Source organism: Zootermopsis nevadensis, unplaced genomic scaffold, assembly GCF_977971745.1.
Source record: "Zootermopsis nevadensis isolate Lab colony 2312 unplaced genomic scaffold, Znev_1.0 Znev_ptg000003l, whole genome shotgun sequence".
Classification (NCBI taxonomy): Eukaryota; Metazoa; Arthropoda; class Insecta; order Blattodea; family Termopsidae; genus Zootermopsis; species Zootermopsis nevadensis.
The window spans coordinates 8,106,672-8,128,922 of record NW_028259135.1 but is presented as its reverse complement, the minus strand read 5'-3'; the positions used below and the strand labels follow the sequence as shown (position 1 = coordinate 8,128,922).

Below are 22,251 nucleotides of genomic sequence, written 5' to 3'. Positions count from 1 at the left end.
GCAATGTTGGGCTGAAGACATTTCACTGAAGGTATTTTGAAAGAATTCTGATGACAAAACAGAATAAACTGCTGAAAATGGTATATTGTACCGTGTCCTCAGAATTGGTAAGTTTGAAAATAGTTCCTTGTTGCAGCGAGTGATTTCAGAACTGCTACCTTTGACTTGGATAATGAAAGGTGTTAAACTTCGTTTCTAATTCTTGGAATTACATTATCGACTGTAAGTATTTAAATTTGCTGTTACTGAAACGTGCCTGCATCAACAGAACAGTCACTGAGACCACATTTAGTAGTATTTGAGGATTTCACGGCGGTGAGTATGAAGATGGCTGTCTTCTGGGTTCTTGCGCCGTGTAGTCTGGTAGGAGTCTCCATCATTAGGGCGATGAGTGATCAGATGATGGAGGCAGCAAATACTTCTGAAACGTCGCGAAAACTTCTACAAGGCGCAACAACCCAGAAGTTACAAAATATTACATTTATAAAATTTGGAAATGATCAGAATTAAATAAGACTCGTATATAAAATCCTTAAAGCGTTTTACATGCTCAAATCACAACGATCTTTGTTGAGTATCTTAGAGAGGATAGCAGATTAAATGTATAATCTATTTAAATCAGATCAAAAAATATCCGTTTCTTATATGGTAATAATTTAATTTTAAAATGACAATAATAGCGAATCAAAAGGAAGCTTATCTTCACTTGCTAGTCAGCGTGATACTTGTGCCTGCTTTGTCGGGCAAATGTGGTTGAAGCTGAAGACAAGGAATATCTCGTTTCAGCATTCACGCTTCGCGGTCGTTTCCTTTTTGAAGTCTTCGTGTCCGTGAACGTCGAAAATCCCAGCTCACATACGTACGTCGTTGAAAACGGCAGCAAGATTTCTATAGCCCTCTCAGCTCCTGTGAGATGTTCTTCCCTCACTGATATTCAAAAAAGAGTCTAGTTCGGTCTTCTTCGGCATCTAAGCGGAAGAAATTGCTGACCACACGTCACCCTATATCTGGTTGGATGATCGTTCACCTCTGCCTAGGCATGTGAACGTGAGGCCAGCAGTCAAGCTAGTCGGCTTTGGCTCTCAGGAGCTGTTACGCCACGGATTTAATTTAATTTAATCTTGCTTTGTTCCAAAACTATGACTGTTTGTTACCCCACCATTATTTTACGGACACACTGTATATATATTGAAAGTGTGTGAGTCTTGTGGAAATGTAGGTAAATCAAATAGGAACCTAACAAGTCAGAACGAAATTACATATTCAGTTGTGCTTTAAAAGCAAGAGCGATATAAGTCTCCATAGTGACATGGATTAGAACCAGAAAGAGATAAAAATTATGATTTGCATCCCAGTCTCTTTGAAAAGAGAGATCTGCCATCTTCAGAGGCGATTACACCACCATTGTCTACGCCAGAACTGCGAAACATGCGTCCCGCAAGTGTTCTCTTCTTAAAGGGGAAGTAAAAGTAAAGTAAAGTTTGTCCCACTATACGCCATGTAGGCGCTTGGGGGGGAGAGGAGGTATAGCTCCTCTCTTCCTTGACCCCGGCACTAGATGGGGTGAGTGGTCAGCGTCACGCTTATAGGGGAAGTACTTAGTACTAGTTATTGACTTCTTATATTTATGATCGAATGTAACCAAATTATAAGTTAGAGTAATTCTCTTTATATTTTCTCAACTACCAACAATGTGTAAATATGGACCGACAATGGTAAGCTTTTATGTTAACACCTGCGTCTACAATAATGTAAGAAAAAGTATTCGGATTTTTAACCCACACCTGCAACAATGTTGGTTGAGCATGCCATAAGGATCTTTATTAATTTCTTATACATGCAGTATAATTGCCTGAATAAACCGTATTGCACTCGATTCCTTTACTAATTGTTACGTCACAGTTTTCGACGGCATCGTTGTATTGCCGTCAACAATCCGCTTTGTTATTGGGGAGAAAACTGAGCTGTGAATCGCTTGTAGAAGAAGTGCGTCGTATAGTAGAGAATTTTGTGCTGTTAAAAACTTTTTAGAATATCACAAGTACTTTTCTTATATAAGAGTTATTAAGAAATCTGTGATACTATCCTCCAGTCTTTCCAGCGGACATCGTGGTATCTTACCATTGAACAAATTTGAGGTAAGGGATTCCTATTTATTATTGTTATTGCTCATCACATTTACATGTTTTCATCTGCATTTTCACGGCATCATAGATAGTAAAATAATATTCCAGTAGGCAATTAACATTTTACACTTTTAAAGGAATAAAACGTGTTTAGTAGCCCAGAATCTTAATAAAAATATATGGATGCTAAGAAGTGGGGTATATATTCTAACACTTCACATCTCTTGATACATCGACATTATTAAAGCGTTTTAGGGAACTGTGAGAAATTTTTATTTGGGTTTTATGAGCCTAATTATCGACGAATCTCCCTCTTACTATCTCTCTACAACAGCAGATTAAATCCGGGGAATACTTGAGTGCAAATCTTTTGTCCTCCGGTCTCATACCAAAATAAAATTAAGATTAAAATGAACCAAAGCGTAACTTTGCCAGTTGTGGCGTATGGGTGCAAAACGTGGTCTTTCACAATGAGGGAGGAACATAGACTGAGGGTCTTTGAGAACAGTGTTGAGGAAGATATGTGGACCCAAAACGGGGGTGGGACAGATTACAGAGAAAAGTGCATGACGAGCTCCACGGCCTGTTTTCCTCACCCGATGTTGTCAGCGTGAGGTGGGCAGAAGGGGTGGAGGCCTGAAGGGAGGAGACCTCTGGGAAGACCTCGGCGTAGGTGGGAAGATAATATTAAGATGAACCTTAGGGAGATGGGACTCGATAGAGCGAACTGGATGCAACTGGCTCAGGATAGACCCCGGTGGCGGGCTTTCTGAACACGAACCTTCCGATTCAGTAAAGAAAGCGGGCTACTTTTAGACAAGTCGAGTCCCACTCGACTTTTCATAGAATATCTTGATCTTTCCAGTGTGTGAGTAGCGTGATGTAGGCTGGATCTACGCGTGCGTTAGAACAACGAACAGCTTTTGTGACTGTTCCCAACTGTAATTCTCGTCTTGATTTGATAAGTTTAAATTACATTTTGTGCTTTTAGTGTATATAAAAGTCCTTAATCATGTAAGCTCTTAAGAACTTTTAGTTCTACAGAGCGAGAGAGAGAAGAACTAGAAAATTTTATGGCTATGAAAAGGCATAGCTTCTTTTTCCAAAATTTATTTGTTAACTGCCTGGTCCTGCATCAAAGGTCACATAATTTCTGTGGCATACTTTTGTCGTATTTTTTTAAAAACGATTTACCAGAGTAGAAGCATCTAAGACTTTACAGATTACATTGATATTTTATACTTAATGTCTAAATGGTTTACTTGTAAGAATATTTAACCTGATGTTATTAATGAAAAACACGCGGCATGACTTATTATTGCCTATATCAGCCACATTTTCAGGGAGAGTAAGTTAAGAAGAGTGGGATGGGCGGGGCATGTGGAGTGCACCGGGTATTTTTGGAAAGCCTGGGGAGAAGAAGAGCCGGGATAGCTCAGTCGGTATAGTGACTAGCTACGAGCTGGGAGATCGGGGTTTGATCCCCGACGAGCGCAGAGGATTTTTACTCCAACCTCTGCGTCCAGACCGTCTCTGTGGCCCACCCAGCCTCCTGTCTAATGGGTACGGGGTCCTTTCCCAGGGATAAAGCACGGCCGGGGCGTGATGCTGACCACTCACCCCCATCTAGTGCCGAGGTCTACATAGGCATATAGCGGGACACTTTACTTTACTTTACTTACTGGGGAGAAGAAACCGCTGGGGAGACCTAGATGTAGATGGAAGAATAATCTCAGACGGGATCTATGGGCGATAAGAGTTGAAGGAGACTGAATTTTGTTGGCCCAGGGCAGGGTCCGGTGGAGGGCTTTAGTTAGTTCGGTGTTGAAACCTCGTGTTCCCTAAGCCGTCTAAGTGGTTAGTTTGTTAGTTATATGTCGCATTTAGAGATTTGTCATTTTGTATTGAATCTCAACAGGCATTTCTATAACAAAGAAACAAACTGAGTTCATGGAGCCCAAGTCGAGCTTGAGAATCTAACAGTAGCCTAGGTAATCAAATTCCTCGCCCTTTATGAAACAATAACAAGTTCTATAAAGCTCCATATTACGCAATTTTCACCCTTCCCTTGTCAGTAACTCTCTCGCAGGCCCAGATATTATTCTCAGTACCGTGTTCCATCTCAGTTGATGTGCACACGCGTCAGTATGAGGAAAAACTTGTAACAGCTATGGACTGTCTTTTCAGGAGATGGAGTTAAACCTAAGTAGCAGCCGTTTTCACGACGGTTCGAAGTGCAGCGAAGCATCGGTCCCTCTGAACGATCTGAGAGAGAAAAACCACGTCTGTGACACGGTGTTGAGGTTGGAGGATGGCGGCGTCTTTCCAGTCCACAGAATGGTTCTCTCGATGCGTAGTGAATATTTCAGGTTTGTTTATGTACTGTCTTGGTTGATTAACATGTGAAATAAGGACACAATAGACGTCAATTCGTCTGTGAAATGTTATACCCCCTTTGTTGCAGGAACCTGTATTTTTATATTGCCAATTGTCTTTTGTTATTAAATTTCATGGAAGCGAGGAAGAAGACTAATGTCTTCTGGACGTTGCGGCGTAGAAACTGAGTGGTATTTTAGGCGTAATTACTGTCTTCTTTTCTTGATGATGGAGGCAGTAAGCACCTCTGAAACGTCCGATAATTTCTACGAGAAAACACGTCGCCACTTCCCTGAAGACGTACATGGCCTTTTGTACTAATTTTTAAGTGCGAGTGTACCAAGGTGACAGTCAATCGATCTGAAAGTAGAATTACAATCCATTTCCAAATCGTCTTGAATTTAATAAATAAAGACGACCGAAAATGTCCGGAAGGAAGTTGGTAATGCACCTTTGTCACGCCAGTGTCCGGAACATTGAAAGTTGCTGTGCGTTGCTCTGCCTGAAATATAAGAAACTGTAACAAAGAACTTCGCGAGAAATGTTTCATTGTGAGGAGAGGATCGTTCGAGAATTTGTGCATACGTTAATCTGCTTGCGTTATAAATAAGGATTCGTTGCTTTCTTGAAACGAGAAATGAATTAGACCTTTGAAACATTGTTTCTGTGTTCCAACAGAAAATTCTCACGTCATGTTACAAGCTGTGCCCCTCTTTCAGTTTTCCGACAATCAAATCTTTCTCTTTGTCTTGCAATGTAAAGCCCTTAATTTGTAATAGGAAATTGTTTGCTTGTTGGAGATCACTTTTTAAAAGCCGCGTAGAAACATCGGCTTTTCATTTAAGTTTATTGTCGGGAAAATGTTTTGACAGAACAAATCGATTTCATATTACGAACTGATTAATCAGTGGAATGTACAGCCTGCGATGTATGTTGAAACAATTGTGTTAATTTGTGGCTTGGCTTCAAAATTTCTGCAGTAGTTGTTATAACCTCAGATATCTCTCATCCACCACATTGACAAAAGGATACTTTTATTTGGCTAAGTGAGTTATAAAAACTTAAAGTTTATGAGCATGATTTGTAATTTTCTGCTCGCCGTTTCTCGAAATCGGTCTAAATTAACAACTGCTTTATGACGTTTCAGGGCCCTCTTCACGACAACACTACACGCCAGTGAGGAGACTGATTTTCTCCTCCGCGGAATCAGCTCAGAAATGATGACCCAGATAATGGAATATGTTTATTATCGCGAGGTGGTCATCAACTCCGACAACGCATGTGAGCTGCTCGTGGCGGCCGATTACTTGTGTATTCCGGACCTTCCTAAACTCTGCTGCGACTTCCTCAAGGACGCGACAGACGTCGACAACTGTATCCGCATCATGCGTTTAGAAAGGTAAATTAATGTTCATTTGTCATTTGCTGAGACGCCAGCATTCGTCGCAGGATCGAGGCAGCTTTACCCAACAGAGCAGCCGAGTGCCGGGTCGGAGATTAAAACCTCTGACTGAGGACTGGGCAAATTATAATTCGTTGTAGGTCAGGGCTGCTTGCAGGTTATAATTAATGTGCCTGTAATTTAAATGTTTTGATTTAACTGCGTATGTATTGATCGTCATTAAGACCAGCAGATGACTAATTTCACCACGTAGAACGTTAATCACGACCTATTGCAGGGTCATAATTAAATCTGTCTTCCTCTAGAATTCCTTTTCTTCTTTCTTTCTTTCTTTCTCTTCGACAATCCTTGCTTCTTACATAATCCTCCCAATATCAATGTCAACATTCAGCCCCACATCTTTCTGCATACAGCAAAACCTCTGTTAACCGACCCTCGATTATCCGATTCCCTCATTAAGCGACCGAATTTCAACCAGATAGGTTGCGACCGGTTTCTACCGGCTGAAGTGTGTAAAGAAATGTCCACGCGGCACAGTTCATTGATCTAACCTCACACCCTGATTTTGCTGACTATTGTGAACACTTCAGGACATTTAGGGAATTGGTTATTATCGGGCAAAGACAAAAAACAACCTGCTGATTCCCGTAGAAGCTGAATCCCTACCCTCCTTGTTCAGGAAAACATATTAAGCGAATCAACTGACATCGGCAGAATCACACCAGAACGTCCACTTCATGTAATGGTCAGAATGACTGATAAGTTCACTATTTTAATATAGAGACTTCCTCGAACAGGTCTCACGAGTGATTCTTTTGCCGTCTCCTTTCCCTCGGTCGTCCGACTTGTAGGCTTATCCGACCCGTGGTCACCTCCACGTAGTCCGGTTAAACGAGGTTTCACTGAATTAACACACACAGTTAACACAACGTCCTTTCGCCAATGTTAATGCCTGAATTCTAAATTCTACGCTTGTCATCTCACTGCCTTCTTCACTTGCGTACGCCAAGCCCTTGTTTCAACCTATAACTTTATCACGAGGACGAGCGGGCATTGCCTGGGAACCTTCATGGACAAAAACCTTCTATTTTGTCCAGGTTACACGGAGCGTCTCTCACAGTTGCCTCTCCACTTGTCTGCTCTCAGTCTCAAAGGGCTAAGGTAAAAACTGGAGGTGAAATACTGTGGTGTGGTAACACTTCAGAATCCAGTTCTTGCTTCAGTGGTTCATTGTGTCAGAGAACGAACGAGTTGGATTCTGAGTCGGCTTTTACCCTCGCTGTCGCAGGTTTCACTTCTGCGCCGAACTTGCGAATCAAGCTCGTCGCTTCGTTCTGCGTCACTTCGTGGAAGTGTCTCAGCAGAGCGAGGAAGTGCTAGAACTGGCTGTAGAGGAGCTGAAAAAGATAATCGGGTCAGAGGAACTGAACGTGAAGGACGAGAAAGTTGTGTGGGAGTGCATTCTCCGGTGGATCAACCACGACCCGGACAACAGGAAACGCCACATCGTGGGCCTTTTGGAGGGCGTCAGACTGGGACTAATTGAGGCAAAGTTTTTCACAGAGAAGGTCAGTATGCCTCTGAAATAGTGGATGTTTATCGGAAGTGAAGCCCGCGTTTTCAATTCCATTTTCACACGTGTTCGTAAGTAATTAATGCAATTCGTGAGCCATTTACGTCACTACGTGTAAGCCCGTCTGTCTGTCCACAGATCCAGCTCGACACCGTCTAAACGGATGTTCATTAGATTTAATACTGATGAGCTTTAACATAATCTGTTGACATATTCCAATTCTGGTTAAAATCTTACAATAACAACGTCAAAATTACACTATGATTTTAATGCTTTATTCCGCGCAAAATTTGCTGCAAAAAAATTCCCAGATTATCTTAGTTTCCATGGTTACAAAAACTACCTGTGGAATGGCGCTGGTATTCTAACACGCTCGCATGTGTGGGTGTATGTGTATGTTCAAAACAAATATTCGATTCGTCTTTTTGTGCAGAGATGTGGTTGGAGTTAATAATCGTCTTTATTCATCGTCTGTACGAGGTGCGATCGGAAAGTTTCAAGACTGCGCCTATAAAAACCCGTACACTTATCTCAGGTATTAAATTCATCCATCACCCTCGAAATAGTTCCCCTGGGAGTGAACACAACGATCCCAGCGCCGCTGCCAAGCCTGGAAGCATCCCTGGAAATCTTTCTTTGTCAGCCTGTCAAGCACCATCTGCGATTCTGCCTGAATCTCTTCTATCGTCTCAAATCTCCTTCCCTTTAGCTGAATTTTCATCTTTGGGAAGAGGAAGAAGTCACACGGCGAATAAGGAGGGTGCGGGATGACGGCCATGGTGTTTGAGGCCAAAAACTGCCGAACTTTGAGGGCGGTGTGCGCTGGCGCGTTGTCATGGTGCGTCGCATGTGGAGTTCTTCCTTTAGAATCAGCTGACAGGTCCCATAGCCTATCCCAACAATGTCGCACAAGTCCTTGATGGTACGACGTCGATCTTCGTGAATGGCCTGCCGAATCTTCGTAACATTTTCAGGCGTTGTGCTCGAAGATGGTCGTCCAGAACGCTCGTCATCATCATCGACAGAGGTTCGGCCATTTTTAAAACGTGAATGCCACACAAAAGTTTATGCACGACCCATTGCGGATACCCCAAATGCTTGCTTTAGCATTTCATAGGTTTCCGTAGCCGTTTTGGCGAGTCTTTGGCAAAATTTGATTTGTTCATGAAAATCCGCCATTCTGAAATCGCAGGAGGGTCGGTGAAATGCACTACCAAAACGCCCGTAACTAAGAAACAAATGCTAATTCGATGATGCCGGCTGGCACACTGATTCACTATGAATGTAGGCCGCACCCCCTAGCGGCAGAAGCCCGTACTACATCCGGTTCGCCCTCTATTGACACAGTCTTGAAACTTTCCGATCGCACCTCGTACGTGTCTGTTAGTCCGTCCGTCCGTCTGTCTGCGCGCCAATCTTTTATTACAGTCACAGAGTTTATTAAGATCCATTACGTGTTTCAGTTCAACTACAGCATCCCACTGTTAACAACATTCAAACGTTCACTCTGCTTGATTAGTAAAATCATCCAGCAGATAACTCACGTCTTCTGGCTCAGATCCTACTGCCATACGAAACGTATCTCAGCTGCTATAATAATTTCACGCATCTCCGGCGATGTACATAGTCAACCCGAGGTCACTTCAGCATGATAATCCTCAGGTGATTGACTACATAGGGACAACAGACATCCGAAAATTGCATCAAGAAAGCTTCGTTCTACCTCCAAGAGTAAATTACTCTAAGGGCTTCAAACTCATAGACAGCTTGAACATTCCAATATTTCAACAGTCGTCTCACGAAGCAGCCATGAAACTTAAGATATTATTTCTTCCATTTCAATACGTGCTTTAACAAGAGAGAAAAAAAGTTTCTACTCTAGGTCAAATGTCCTGTGATTTCAGCTACTTTCCTCTTACGAATACGTGTGAAACAATTGCACGGATCCATGAAAATGTTATCTGCTTCAAATGTCTTTATAATTTAGCATTCATATCTACTAGTTTCGAAAACTTAAAGAAAAACACCTGATGATGACCAATTAAGGTCGAAACATGCAATGGATCTTAATAGACATGGAGCCCATAATCACACGCTGTTGTGTTGACGGACCTTCAACCCAACCATCAACATGCAGCAGGTTGCCTCCCATGAAACTCATAATTTTTTTCGATGCTACGGAATTATGACGATTAATTAAAGCTATCGATTCAAAAAGAATGTGGTGTTCGCAGCGTGCATCTCGCACTAGAGAGACGAGAAATAGTTTACAATTTTGAAGGTAACTCAAAATGCAACAATTACTGAACTATTTAATTTTGTCGAAACATTTCTCGATATAACTTTGCTTTGCTCTCCACATCCTGTGCATTTGTGAAGAGCGTCGTTACATAAACCAAAAACATGTTAACCTGTATATTCCATATCTGTTTCGGTTAGTCTCCAAACAAATTATGTGTGAATTTCTTGTCTCCTCTGCAATGAAACGTGCTATGATTCAAGGCTTCCCTTCCTTAAAGTTTATAAGGTCCACAATGAACTGTTCAACAGGTATCAAATCACCCTTACGTGATGGAAAATGAGGGGTGCAGACCATTGATCTCGGAGTCGCTCTCGTTTCTTCACGACTCAGAAATGATGACAAAGAAAAAAGACAAGGAATTCGTGACACCAAGATTTGCCTACCCACGAATCCCACAGGACATTCTTTTTGCTATTGGTGGGTGTCGCGACGGAATCCCGTCAGATATGATCGAAGCGTACGACGCACGAGCAGACCGGTGGAGTGTGGTGAGTTGAACGCATTTCTACGCTTACCATGCCTTGTTAAATGACGCCTCCGAGAAATACAACTTTTCCTACGTTTTGCTTATTTTTACCAAGTAATTGTTTATTTACCAGCCACGGTGGTCTAGCGGTTAGAACGCTGGCCTTGTAATACTGGGGTCTCGGGTTCGATTCCCGGCGGTGCCCGAATTTATAACTTGTGTTGGGCAAGGCCGTGGTCTAGGCAACGCAGAGTTTTCCTCCGGGGGCTTCCCCGGTTTCTCCGTGGCATCCCAACAATTACTCCATTCACACACAGAAGAAGGCAATGGCAAACCACTTCTGGATCATCTGCCAAGAACGTATATGAACAGGTCCCAGTCCGAGAAAAGGATGGAAGGATCTCGTTCATTTGGACCTGTCGTCAGACAGAACACTAAATAAATAAACAAAATAATTGTTTATTTGGGCTTAATAACAATCACCTCTTTGCCTCTTTATTTCGTGTTCGTTTATTTCCATTGCAGTGAACCCTTTCTTAAGAGAAGCTTCAAATACATAAATAAATAAATTACTCAAATGCTGAATCTCATGTAAAATGTAAATTCTAATAGGAATCCACGAAGAATATGAAGTTTTCCTTAAATACCATTTACAATAACCGTCCTACGTCATCTGTCTGCTGATTTTAGACATGAAACGAAATCATCGTTGAACGTCAGTGTGGATTTCAATGCAATAAATGAGGTACTGATCATTGTCGATGTTGGCCATCTGCGTGGTAACGCCTCGTGAATTAGGAGGCGCAATGTTTGGGGTGGGGTTGTGTGGGGGACATACTGCCTCCAGCTTTGCCTCGATAAAACCCAAAACACCAACATCTGTCTCTACCATCCTACGAACCTGATATGTCAGCTGTTGATCAGAAATTAATTCTACATTTGTCTGTCCAACTTCCAGAGGGCACTGGTAATGTTGTTCGTGTTTCCTCAGTCTCTCTTAATTCCACGATTGCTCCAAGTTAATTTCTCATGGTCTTTGTCGAGTGCCACCCACCACGGTGTAGCAATTTCGGTCCACTGTTGGGGGTTGCACCTCTGCTCCGGTGGTTGTTCGCTTGGACTCTAATGTATGGACTTGACATCAGTAGACCAAGTGACCCAAAGAAACATAAAGCCATAACCTGTCGTTCTTGCAGGTGGAGGGGTTCGACTCGATCGGTCGGCGAGCCCACCATGGCACGGCTGTAGTCGGTTTCGATATTTACGTCATCGGTGGTGAAGAAGGCTCTAAAGATTTAAGATCATGTCTCTGCTTCAACGCTGTTAAGAAGACATGCCGCGAGGTGGCGCCTATGCATGAATGCAGGTAAGATGCAGCTTGGTAACTAAGGAACTCCTTCGAACAGAGTCCTTCTTCAAAAGCTGATAGTCTCTCCGTTAATCAAGATATAAATGTGGGCAGGGGATGTAAAATTGTACCACTCACATACAGGAGGACATATGCGACAATGTTGGTCCTTAGTCAAACACGAATAGAAGCCAATCACAGACTTTGATCGTAATTTCTCCAGGTTTTAAGAATATGATTTGCATGTTAATTTATTTGAACTATGATTTAACAATGACGAACCAAAAATTGAGTCGTGCTAGAGGAAATGCTTTTGAATCAGCAAAAAGTGAGCTTAACAGAGCGTGTAATTTCTTCGTTTCAGATCGAAGTTAATGGTGGCAGTTCTGCGAGGTGCAGTGTACGCGATGGGCGCTGAAGCTGAAGGTAAGAATCAGAGATCGGCTGAAAGATATGACCCCAAGGCGAACCAGTGGTCTTGGATCGCTCCCATGAACAAAGGGCGACGCGGTGCAAGTGCGGCTGTGCTGAATGGTACGTAAATCCTATGAAACAGAAATGTGTGAATTAGTGCAGAAGGCAAGGCGTCTGTCTGTCTGTCCGCGTGTAACAACGTAAGAACTGTTGAAGTAATTGCAGGATTTGAGGTTCTCATGGTGGCATGTACGAAGATGGCTGTCGTTTGGCTTCTGCCGACGTTTCAGACGAACTTTATGCCTTCATCTTCAAGGCATTCCTCTTCGCTCTTGAACTTAGTTTCCCTCACTCCATTGTCCCATATTGTTTTATTATCACTTACTTTTATCCGTGCTACGTACTACGTTATTTCACAGACTGCAACGGCTATCAAACGGGCTTTCATATAATACAGATGTATAATGTTTTTGACACAGTTAATAATCTCATGTAAATAGCAAATGTTAAGCACCACTTGGCAGCTCGTACCGTACGTCTCTGGTACTAAATTTCATAAAATTCGTTTCACAGAAGATGTAGCTTACCATCGTTTCCATCATGCACTAATTTAAGCACTTTATGCTGTTTATACTATATTTAATCAGTTTATTTTCATCCATTATACTCGTTTTCTTTGACACGAATAATATTAACAAATACACGAATTTAAATCCGGATTGTCCCATGTTTGTGCTCTGCTTGACGCGGTATAAAGCCTCTGCCTACATCAAATATGAGTACAATTCGCGTCATAAAACTAATTTGTTTTTCAGATAAAATATACGTCGCTGGTGCAACTGATGGTTACCATTTTTTTTAAATCGGTGGAAGTTTATGACCCGGACACCAACCAGTGGACGTTCGTTGCGCCAATGCTTTGTCGACGTACGTTTTTTTCTTGCGTCGCGTTCCACGGCTGTCTGTACGCCATAGGTGAGAACTCTGATGCTCCTCTATCCTTCTTATAGAAATTGCTTTTGTGGTTTTCTTTGAGTGACTGAGATTTTATGAACAGCATTTTCTCCTGTCACTACAGTGTTAGTTTGTCAGTAATTTCAACCCCGATTCGTGGTTTCGATTACGTTCTCCAGAAAGACCACTAACTAACAACGCATAATCTCTTGTGGCATCTGAACTAACGTATGCCCCATTTGTCAGACAGTCCCAGTTTTAAAGGTAAATATTTTGTTCTTGTAGCAAGGAAATTTCAGTTTGTCGTGCCGTTATCCCCGAAAAGCCGGTGGTTTAAAGCAGTCTCTTCGCATTCAATTGTTTGAGCAATGCCGTTTTGAACAGTGCATCTTGTGTTGTTGTTGTTGTTCAACAATATTTTCGCACGCAGTTGTATGAAGCAGTGAACAGATGTCAGGCGCAATTTCCTGATGCCACAAGTTCGAAAGGAATATTGCAGCTATTCGATCCTCAATTTCGTTCCTGGTACTAATATTAACACTGCAAAAGGGAATCAGTTTTCTTCGTTGTATTTCATTCATTCGTTCCGTTTACGGAATTACAAATTTTAAGAGCATAAAGTCCTTTGGGTAAGACGGACGGAGTGTGAAGCATTGAAGATACGAGAAATACACAGACTATAACTAGAAAGTTATAATTGGAAATTTTGAAGGTAAGATACCACTTCTGATACATAGGCGTAAAATGAAGGATAATATTAAAATGTTTTATAGAACTAGAGTATGTGGGAAGGGTTCAACTACCGACTTTTGTGAATAAGATAATGAATCTTACGGTTCCATAAAGGCTAAACATTTCGTGGCCAGGTGACAGAGTAATAAATGTCAAGTTGGGTCTAACTGAATGGGGTTAGAATAAGTTTCGTTTGGCAGCTTTTTTTTTATATACTGTGACCTATTACGGAATGTGTGTGTGTACAGGAGGATGGAACGAGACATCTGTTGAGCTCAGTACCGAAAAGTACGACCCTGCAGAAGACATGTGGACAGAGATCCCTGACATGAACTTCCATTCATATAAACTCAACGCAGAAGTGATGGACGACACAATCTTTGTCATCGGTACACATTATAAGAAGGACTTCTTCCACGTCGCATATTTCAATGACAAGGAAAATCAATGGTTTGTTTCTTTGTTTGATTGGTCAGGGCTGTATAATCACAGACTGTTACTTTCGAAAAGCGCTAGGAAGTGAACCAGTTCCGGTCGATATAACCGCGATCTTGCGGATGGTGTACCGTGTAGTGTCGTAGAAACTGACCGACGTTTCGGAGGTTCTTACAGCTTACTCAGGGCCTTGAATACAACGCGAGAAATGGGTGAGAGGAAGGGGGTAGAATGAAAGCAGACAGGGCGATGTTGCGGTCAAGCTGAATCGTTAAAGCAGAGGGCGAATGACTAGGTAATGCTAATCAGACGTAAGCTGTAACTGCGTTAATAAGAAGCTCTTTGATTAAGTTTCTTTGACCAATGGCACTCTCTTGGGCAGGAAGTTTCTGGCGTTCAGCACATCAGCATCGCCATAATATTCGGATTTCATCGAAGTGTTAGGCCAGTTTCAGGTTTAACGACGCCTACCGCCTCATGTTCCCGTTTTTGATGGATGGTTATTTGGAAAAGGCTGGCTCTTGGCGTGTTTGACCATACAGTCCCGTCCCATCTGTTGACTGAGTGAGTAAGCAGCTCTAAAACATCCCAGAACAAAGCTTTCTTCATACTCGAATGTGCAAGAGCCAGAAATCGAACTGAAATTAATTTGGTTTAGGTTGCTGTCTGTTTTATATCCAGCAGAACTTCTCCAGAACTACTTTTGGTGGGACAAAAAGATTTTTGAAAATATATTGCTAAAAGAGGGATATACTGTCATGGGCGCATGTCTCAAACAAAACACGCTTATCTCTCCAAAGAAAGTGTGTGATTAAATTTATTATTCTGACCTAAGGTAATGGCTTTATGAAGTACACCAAACATATGTACCGCTGAACGTCATTTAACAGCGTTTTAAAATATTCATAACCTCTTCCTTCATTTTGATGTAATAAAATGTATTGTGTTATAATAGCACGTTGGCCGGTGTTCTATGTGTATATGAGTAAAACAGATCACGGGGAACTGTTCTGAAATATGGTGTGAGAATCGTGATCTGAAGTCCCATTGGGGGAATTTTTGTTAAAGTTGTCTGGAAACAAAATACAAGCAACGACATTTCGGTTTAAGCTTGCGCCCTTAGCTTCAAGCAGTTTTCCTTTCTAACCAAAGACAGAGCCAGCCCATCAGACATGGATAATTCTTCTATACCTATTCTACACAGAAATATCTGATACTTTAGAACCCTAAAGGAAAAAAGTATATATATTAAGAAAATGGATAATTTCTTGACATAAGTGCACTGACATTGAAATTACATTTCTATTAAATTTATATTAAATGAATAATTTGTGGTAGAAGACACATTCCTTCGTGAGTTACATCATCTCATTTTGAGCTACACATTTTCTGCAACTGTGTTTGCGAAATGTGAAAAAAATTCTCTTGAGTGTAGATAATACTTATGGATGACACAAGAGGGTTTGTTTTTACTTTTAATATTTCAAATTGCAGGTACCTGGCGGCAGACATGAATGTTTATAGATCCCAGATGTCGACTTGTGTAATCGAGAACCTACCGAACGCAAGCGATTACTCCTACAAACACACGTGGTAACGGGCAGGCGTGTTTACTATAAGCCGGCTGCGGGGACTGCAGCCCCGATACGTACTGTAACAGTGAGCTGCCCCTCACTCCACCGTCTGCCGCGCTCGGCACTTTTGAACGGCTAGCGGCGCTGAAATCTTTGCAGCCGGATGATAGCTCCGTTCTGCTTCGCACTCCTCGCCCGTGGACTTACTGTCAGTTCAGCCGATTAGTGGATAATGACAACGTAAGGGGTAATATTGAAATAATGATATATAAGAAATAAAGTGTTACAAATTATATAAAAAAAAAATATTTTTTATTTTTGAAAAATTATAGGGGCTGCCACTGCAAGTGACCCTATGATTCCATACCTTGCGCGTCTGCTGGAGGTAACGATGAACAACAATTCTATCCCAGGGGACTGGAAGAAGGCTATAGTGGTCCCTATTTATAAAGGGGGAGATCGATCGGTAGTTGGGAACTATAGACCGGTCAGTTTAACCTCGGTGGTTTGCAAGCAAATGGAGCACGTTATAGCAGGGTATCTAAGGCAAGTCTGGGAAAGGAGTGAGTGGTTATATGAGGGTCAACATGGGTTTAGACCAGGGTACTCATACGAAAGTCAAGTAGTCACGGTTTGTCAAGATGTTGCTGATTCATTGGACGAGGGAATCAGGACTGATGCGGTTATAATAGATTTCTCAAAGGCATTCGATTTAGTCCCACACGATAGGCTGATTACAAAAATTGCTGCAACCGGTGTGGACTTGAGGGTAGTGTTATGGGTAAAGGAATTTCTCTTAGGACGTTCGCAAAGAGTAAGAGTGGACGGACAGCTATCTCATGAAGTCAGGGTAACGTCAGGAGTGCCGCAAGGGAGCGTATTAGGTCCCTTGCTATTCCTAGCTTATGTTAATGATATTTGGAAAAACATTGATTCAAATATACGGCTTTTCGCTGATGATTGTATAGTATACAGGAAAATAATGGATAGTAGTGACATTGATAAGTTACAGACAGATATGAATAGATTATGGGAATGGGCGGTAGAAAATGAAATGAAGATAAATCCAGGTAAAAGTAAAGCAGTCAGCTTCAATAGAGCTAGGGTGAAGGATAAGCTGAGTTACTTTTTTGGGGATCAATTAATTCCAGAGGCAAATAGCTTTAAGTACTTAGGAATACTTATTCGCAGTGATCTGAGCTGGGAAGATCATGTGAATTATACACTAATTAAAGCATGGAAGGCTCTCCATTTCGTAATGCGTATACTATAAAAGGGAAATAACAATACGAAACGTTTAGCTTATACGTCGCTAGTGAGACCGATACTTGAATATGGAGCTGTGTGTTGGGACCCTTACAGGGAAGGACAGGTAAGAGCCCTAAATCGGGTGCAGAAGAGAGCGGCTAAATTTGCAAATTTCACGAACGAATCTGGTTGGGAAACATTGGCACAGCGTAGATTGATAGCCCGAATGTGCGCCCTTTTCAAAGCATACACGGGGGGCCGGGCTTGGAAAATGATAGAGGATAGATTATTAAAGCCATGCTACCTGGGCAGGGACGATCATACTCGGAAAATTAGGACTAGGAAACAAAGAACTGATGTAGGCAAATATTCTTTTGTAAGTAGGACCATAAGAAGCTGGAACCAATTACCTCCAGGCATGCTAGAGTCTTTCCCCTGTAAATTAGGCACCTTTAGAAAGAGGGTCAGAAAAGTAGTTACAAGCTAAGGGTTATTAAGTTGGGAATAAATGGTGATAAGGGAAGTGAAGTGTCTTAGTCTCCAAGTGATGAAGGGCTGTAGTTCTTTGGGATAAAATTTTCATGTACTGAGAGCGGACTTTATATTCTACTCTAAGTATTGTGATTAATTAGTGGATGTGTGTTTTTTATTGTGTGTCAGATGTTTTATTTTGAGTGTGGTATGTTGTATTGTTGTGTCTCATTGTATTGTTGTGTGAGTGCATCAGTTCATGACGTTTGTAATACATTACAGTTATTGTCTTATGTCTAGGTGGTATTAAGTTCTTTTTTTTAAGTTAAGTACTTGAGGTTGGATGGTTTTGTAATTTATGAGTTGGTTGATTTTGAGTGGGATGTGTTGTTTTTGTTGTGTCCTTTTTTTATTGTTTTGTTCTGTCTCTGTGTTGATGTATCTCATTGTTTGTTGTGTCTTATTGTTTTTGTTGTGTCCTTTTTTATTGTTTTGTTCTGTCTCTGTGTTGATGTATCTCATTGTTTGTTGTGTCTTATTGTTTTTGTTGTGTCCTTTTGTTTATTGTTTTGTTCTGTCTCATTGTGTTGATGTATCTCATTGTTCTGTTCTGTCTCATTGTTTTGTATGTTATTGTAAGACACTGCCACCGGGTATAAACCCATTTGCAGTCAATAATAAATAAATAATATCATAAATACTTATTGTTAGGTTAGGTTAGATTAGGTTGTTCTTTGCCTGTTTAAAATAACTTTGTTGACGATTGCCGACGTGTCACATTACCGGGATGTTTTCTTAAGGCAACCGTCATTTCACATCCGGAAAGAATTAAGTTTTCGCCTCGTAAACAGCTTTTACGAATGCGAAAGCTTTGTGAATGTCATGTCGTCGCTAGACGGCAAGTCTGGGAGAAAGATGTATAAAGTGAAGTTTTCGCGGCGACCTTAATTGATAAAAGACTCTCGGGCAACAAGCCACATCTGGTGGGTGAATGAACCATTTCTTCCTCCAACGTTACGAGAGCCATCTCTGCTCTCATCCTCAGGGTAGCTGCGAAACGATAGTGATCCTATGTAGCGCGCTCGCCGATGGGAACTGGCAGAAAGATGTTCAAGCGACTGAGTGTCGCCACTCCATATCAATTCAATAAATTAATAAAATCAATAAATTTGGATTAAATAAGGCATATCAAATATTATGCATCGTGTCCCATAATTATCTTTACAATTTTAACACTTAATAAAAATAATATGAGATATCACAACGTGTTTTTTTGCATATGAAAGAGTAAGTCAGGAAGAATGCGATGGGCAGGGCATGTAGCGCGCATGGATGGGGCAAGAGGTATTGGTTGGGAAGCCTGAGGGGAAGAGACTGCTGGGGAGACCTAGACGTAGATGGGATGATAATCTCGGGCGGGATCTATGGGAGATAGGAGTTGAAAGAATCTGGATTTTGTTGGCCCAGGACAGAGTTCGGTGTTGGGCTTTGGTTAATTCGGTGATGAACCTTCGGATTCCCTAACCTATCCAGTTTGTTTGTTTGTTCGGTCGTTAGCAAAATTATAGTAGAGACTAAAGTAATAGTTACAAATATAGTGACGTAACTAGAAATTTCAACACCGCTTATATTAAGAGTCCGCCATTAAACACGATTCTATAACAGTTGCTGTCGTCTCATCATCTCAACCCATCGTAAAGTTATTCTGCGTCTTTGTCTTCCCTGTAAATATTTTCAAAACTCTAACTAATGAAAGAAATACACAATGCAATGTTTCCCATTAAATTACCCGGTCATTAACGCAACCTTTATGTAATCGACAGAAAGATGAAGGAGGTACGAGTTTCAGATTTAAGCTGTTACCCCCCCTCTCCCCGCAACTAATAACACTGTCGCAGTAATCGGAAGTGTTAGTGTTACTTGCATCTGTCTTCACCTAAGTGAATAAGAATACACTGAAGCAGCCATTTTAGGGTTTTCAGAGAACCAATCTTTTGTAACTCGAGACGTAAGCCACGTGGATGACGCGTGAAGGCTTTGTCTGGCCACCGAAGAAAGTGAATGACGATTTCACTGCCTCAAATTCTCATGGTCTTTAAACAAACTAGACGTAAGTGATAATGAAACCGAGAAATGTCACGGTCAGGCGAGGATAAAGTAGATTGTCTTCTGGGATTTTGCGCTGTGGTAGACCAGTGGTATTCAACCTTTTTTGTTCGCGTACTCTCAGACATAATTTCTCTTCAACTTTGTACCCCCAAAATCGCTGGTGTATAATTCAAGTTATACATAGTATATAATCTACATCTAAAATAAAGTAAATAAATTACATTACTGATTTTTCAGTATATAGAGTGAACAAACCAACAACTATTAACACTATAATGGACAATATTGCCATACGCGTTTCGACCTCAAGAGGTCATCATCAGTGGCATCAGGGAAATTAATACATATAGTCAAATGGTTCGAACAAATGAAAGGAAGCGACATTTGCATGGAGGGGCTGAAGAAAACCACGAAATTCATCATTCACAATAGCCAGTCTCCGCAATGAAATTTTAACCCGGGATCTTCCACCACGAAGCAGGGCCGCTAACTATTCAACTGCGTTCAATTTCAGTGTTCTGCACATATAGAAGATGACACACGCACTCACCTTCGGTGGGATTCAAACCCAACATCGCAGTGTTCAACGGAGAAGACCCACGCCTCGGGCAACGTGATCTATATAATTAATTAATCCTTCAAAGCCCAGAGCCAGCTACACGTGCTAGCTACTTAAACAACGTAATATTAATTTTGTCCATGGTTAGAGTTCATACGACTCTCAGAATAAACAGCAATTATTTCCTCAAATACCGTTAGCCAATTTACCTCTGTGGTCATAAAGCGTTATTTAATTATATTCATCACTATCACAGGATCATATTCATTGGTTTCTCTTTGTAAATTTGCACAACTCTCATTTCCATCCACATCACTAATTGTACCATCTGACAGAATGCACTGGCGTTTGCCAACACCTGGAAATTATTCATGATTACAGATACAAAAGAGTTTCCAATAACCGTGGGTCTATAAGCTCTGAAACAAAATTTTAAATCGGAGTTGTAGAAGTGGCTACAGATTTGTGAAAGACGTATTTTACAATCTCTCTCAACGGAACGCCATTAAAAACAAATCAGGACAATCGTCACCCCAACATTCGACCCACGACATAGAGCACGACCATCCTTGATAAAACTGCACATTTTCATTTTGTGTGTAACTACACTAATACAACGATTTATTAATGGATTAATCTGAATACTCACCAGCCGGTCAAAATTACCAAAATTTAAAATTAGTTTTCGGTAAAGTCTGCTTGCTTATATTACTACCGTGTCTAATTCGTTTACTACTGGTTAAGCACACGGAAACGCGAAAAATTAGCGTTTATGAGGTAATAAAAAGCAAATTCCACGATTGAACTGGTTCCCTAAAATATGTTAAGCGCATCTAACATGGTATTGGCTGCGATGTAAAACACGCTCGTTTAACAAATAAGCAAATCTGGTTTCGAGCATAAAGATACGATTACAAAAAAGCATGCTTAAAATCCAGAAATCACATTTATAAACAGTTTAGCCTTTCATTTGCATTTCCTAGACAACTGATTTTTCACTTCTCCTCGCAGTTTGTGTTCCAAACATTTTTTCCTTATCTGATTAAGTTTTGGCAATGCACGTGCTTACTTAGAGCTGCATTAATAACGTTGTGTGTCTCAGTTACTTCCCGAATTCATTTGTTAAATCGTACCTTTGAAATATACTCGGCATCTTCTCCGGTCTGATCACTTTGTCGTCTCCACGTGCCCCATCTGTCCTTCACCTATCACTTGTTTTTGGCCTCTTTGATGCACGAAATCAAGGAGTCAACTAACCCTCCTGCAACTACGTCATGTTGGTACTCCCCAACATCACTCCCCTCCCCACCCTTTACTCGAGTGTTACCAATATCCCCCTACCACCGCCACCACGCACAGTTTACCCTGACCTAGACATTTGTCAATTACACTGTTTTCCTAACAAGAAATGCTAATGGTTTTGATGTCATATACAATAAGAAATTTTCAAATCCTGATATCATTAAGTACTTTGTGTCCCGGAGTAACTTGACCTAACTTTAGAGTAAAAGTGAGTATGCATTTTGTTGTATTATGTCAGTGGTCAAGTGGAGACATCATTTCAGCAATCTCTGTATGACAGTGTGATGCTTCACATATAAACATATGCACTTTTCAGTGTCAGCTTAATGCCCATAAAATCATAAACTGTGTTAATGAAAACTGAAAAATATTGATATAATGAGCTTTTATATGTGAATCCTTTGTAGATTCAGCTTCAACTGTTGAATTATCTGGGACATGACAGCACCAAGTGTGTGGACTGGGGAAAATGGCAATTTACACTTCCTCCCAAAGCTGTAATGATGGCCCATCATATAAAAGAGGGTTTCTCTGGAAGCAAGATATTGTATCCTAAAACATTCCTTGGAAAATCAGATTTGATCATTTTATGTGATGCTGCTTTCACAATTTTGTATTTTTAAATGAGGAAAATATTCCAAGGTTCACTTTGCAAACTTCTGGAAGAATGTTATCAGGGAAAGCTAACAAATATACTGATTTGCAGTTACCAGGGATATACCATAAATTACAATTTTTGCCTGTTAAATAAAGATATTTACTTCATATGAAATTATTTTATTTAAAAAACTGAATATTACTCACCACTGGGATATATCTGCCAATGTTGAAGTATCTCCGACGTCCTGTGTTTTGAACCT

The 22,251-nt window shown here is 41.0% G+C and overlaps 1 protein-coding gene across 1 annotated transcript; it reads left to right on the top strand.

Annotated features, from left to right (window-relative positions):
• Nucleotides 1-1,971: 1,971 nt before the first annotated feature.
• Nucleotides 1,972-18,096, top strand: LOC147874964 (kelch-like protein 10). Its single transcript, XM_087342270.1, has 9 exons — nucleotides 1,972-2,138; nucleotides 4,314-4,495; nucleotides 5,650-5,901; nucleotides 7,193-7,472; nucleotides 10,028-10,267; nucleotides 11,442-11,611; nucleotides 11,958-12,127; nucleotides 13,942-14,143; nucleotides 15,623-18,096. The coding sequence occupies exons 2-9, from the start codon at nucleotides 4,317-4,319 to the stop codon at nucleotides 15,723-15,725; spliced, it is 1,596 nt and encodes a 531-aa protein (XP_087198396.1). The 5' UTR covers nucleotides 1,972-2,138; nucleotides 4,314-4,316; the 3' UTR covers nucleotides 15,726-18,096.
• Nucleotides 18,097-22,251: the final 4,155 nt, after the last annotated feature.